Below are 2500 nucleotides of genomic sequence, written 5' to 3'. Positions count from 1 at the left end.
CATAGTCACCAGAGGTATGCAAGCACCAAGGAGTTTAATAAGTCAACCTAACTTCAATATTTACCTCATTTCTTGAATTTTTTTGAAAAGTTTAGATATCTAAAATAAATTTTTATTAATTATTATTATTAATATCACATGAAGGTGTATTGCATTGTATCTTATAAGGCATATTATCACAAGTTTACATTTCATCACATTCATCCATTAGATGCAAGAGTTTTGTGGCAGGCATATGGACCAAATTCCCGGCATTAGGCTTCGTAAAGTGGTGATTCTCCCAGGTGTGCAACCTGTAGGCCTGGCACATGTGAAAGGTCATATATAGTTACAAGACTCCATGCCTCCTCATTGCAGTGCTATTGGCCCTTTACTGCTTTTCTGTTTTCAAGGTCTGTATTTGATATGCTGTATCCAGATAATACTCTTTGTTGAGCAGATTCTATATTATCTCTCCAGGTAGTTTACACTCTGTACAATAACAGTAACAACAAGTGATATTTGTGTTATTTTTAATATATTTTATTTATTTATTTGTAATACACTCTACACTGCCACAGTGGGTAAGAAAAGGTAGCCCTCACACAGGTATAGCTAATGGATTTAACACGCCACCCTTGTGGACAGCAGGAAATCCTGCAGGAGCTGTTAAACAAATTCTTTTTTGAAGGTCCATTGTCAGTCTCCCTCTAAATGCTTTATAGACTCATGACTCATTACTCGGCAACAATTTCTTGTGGCAAGACATTGCCATGACCTGTTTTTATCCTATTTTTTCCACGACAAATTGTTCCCTTTTCCTGCCCCTCAGCAAATTTTTTTCATGAGGAGACATCCAGATCACCCAGATCCAAAGGCTTATTCTGAACATGCTTTGAAACAAAAACAGATGAACTAAGTTTACATTTTCACTTGCATCTTTTAAATTTCATTCATTAGTTGCAAATGTTATTTATGCAAAAATGTACTGAAAGCAGTGTGGATGTGCATACTTGTACGAAAATTCAGTGTGAAATTCTGAATTAGGATTATTGTGTAGTTCACCAAAATTACTAGTAAACACCTCTAGTTGGATTTAACACAAAATACAGCATTAACTGAATAACTTTGATCCTTATATGATTGAACCAACATGCAAAGAACTGAAAAAAAAAAATGGAAACCCCTGAAAGATTATATTACCAGTTATATACAAGTAAACATGATCCAGATAAAGAGTGAAGCTTCATCTAAAAATATATCACTTTATATACAAGATTTTAGACAAGATGATAAAGAAGAATTTATGCTAAAAGTCGGGGCATGCTAGTGCTTTACATCTAATTATTATGGTTTAGAAACCATAGGGGTATAACTGGTTACAAAAGTTTTTTTTCTTCTGTTGTTCCAAAATGTTTGGTAACTTCTTGAAACTTGAAAAGCATTTATACTTACATTGATTGTTTTTAAAAAGTTCAACATACATTCATTTTCTTTTGATCGTAAATCACAGAAAATGAAGTATTTTAGCACAGACTACTTTATTATGATAAATAATTGTTGAACGCCATATAGATGTTGCAATTATTTAAATCATCGATAAATGCATTCTAGTGACTGTTATCAAATAGCCAAAACAATACAAAGACAAATTAATACTTCAAACAAATCTAAAAAAAAATTCGTCCTACGGTAATTTGTAAACACAAATTCTTGTTTACTTCGCGTTTTCCCATTTCGTAACACGTGGCCGTAGGTTGCGTAGTCGTATAGAATCTTTGGCTTGGCAGAGGATTCTAAACCCTATGAAAGAAAGAAGAAAAGGCAGACTTGGCAATTGTTATCTACGTTTTTGACCTGGATCTTATTCATGTCTGATTTAGGAGTTCTTAAACATTGGGGATGCACCGGTGTGTATGTTTTGTCGCTATGCAACTAGTTTAACGATATATTAACGAAGATGAAAATATTGGTATATTAACGTAGACGAGAATATTGGTGTGTTTACTTATTGTGATCTGTGATTTGTATTTATATCGTTATATCTATTTGCTAATATTGGATATGAAAATAGACATTTTATTCAGAATTACCATGTTTAGTTATTCAGATACCTTCAGCAAAGCCTATTTAACAGGCACCATAAATTTTCTAGCCAAATAGAACTTGTATACTTCCCTGGCAAGCCATCTTAACTAAGATAAAAATCTGTGGTCCAATGTTGGCCTTTGCTAGAGCATAGAAGGCATGGAGGCCGTAAGGCACCCAAGACAGGGTACCATTAGTAGTTTGAATTTGGCTGAGACTATGTAAAGTTTTAAACCTAGTGATAATAGTTACTAGTGTGGTTGTTGTTTGTTGTTTGCTGTTGGTGGTGATGGTTTTTAAAGTTATGGAAGAACAGGGATAAATAAGGGATGCCTTGGCTATAGTCTTCAGGGTACAAGAGACTCATTCATTGGTCAGGACATTGATTCGTAATGTGATGAAGCATAACCCAGCTGGAAATAATAGCACTCTG

At 34.1% G+C, this 2500-nt stretch overlaps 1 protein-coding gene across 5 annotated transcripts in view; it reads left to right on the top strand.

The window, feature by feature from the left end:
* Rrp42 (exosome complex component Rrp42) overlaps window positions 1–2500 on the top strand; it is a 20215-nt gene that overhangs the window by 14111 nt on the left and 3604 nt on the right. For 2 of the 5 annotated variants that reach the window (XM_027373932.2, XM_070140793.1), the window contains one exon: window positions 212–392. The exons of 1 other annotated variant lie outside the window; for it this stretch is intronic. In XM_027373932.2, coding sequence (XP_027229733.1) covers window positions 212–328 — 117 coding nt within the window. In that variant the 3' untranslated portion in view covers window positions 329–392. Of the gene's footprint in view, window positions 1–211; window positions 393–1689 lie in introns of those variants that run through there. 2 more of the 5 variants (XM_027373931.2, XM_027373930.2) reach the window with 2 other exon arrangements.

Source organism: Penaeus vannamei, chromosome 27, assembly GCF_042767895.1.
Source record: "Penaeus vannamei isolate JL-2024 chromosome 27, ASM4276789v1, whole genome shotgun sequence".
Taxonomy (NCBI): Eukaryota; Metazoa; Arthropoda; class Malacostraca; order Decapoda; family Penaeidae; genus Penaeus; species Penaeus vannamei.
This window is presented reverse-complemented; position numbering and strand designations above follow the sequence as displayed.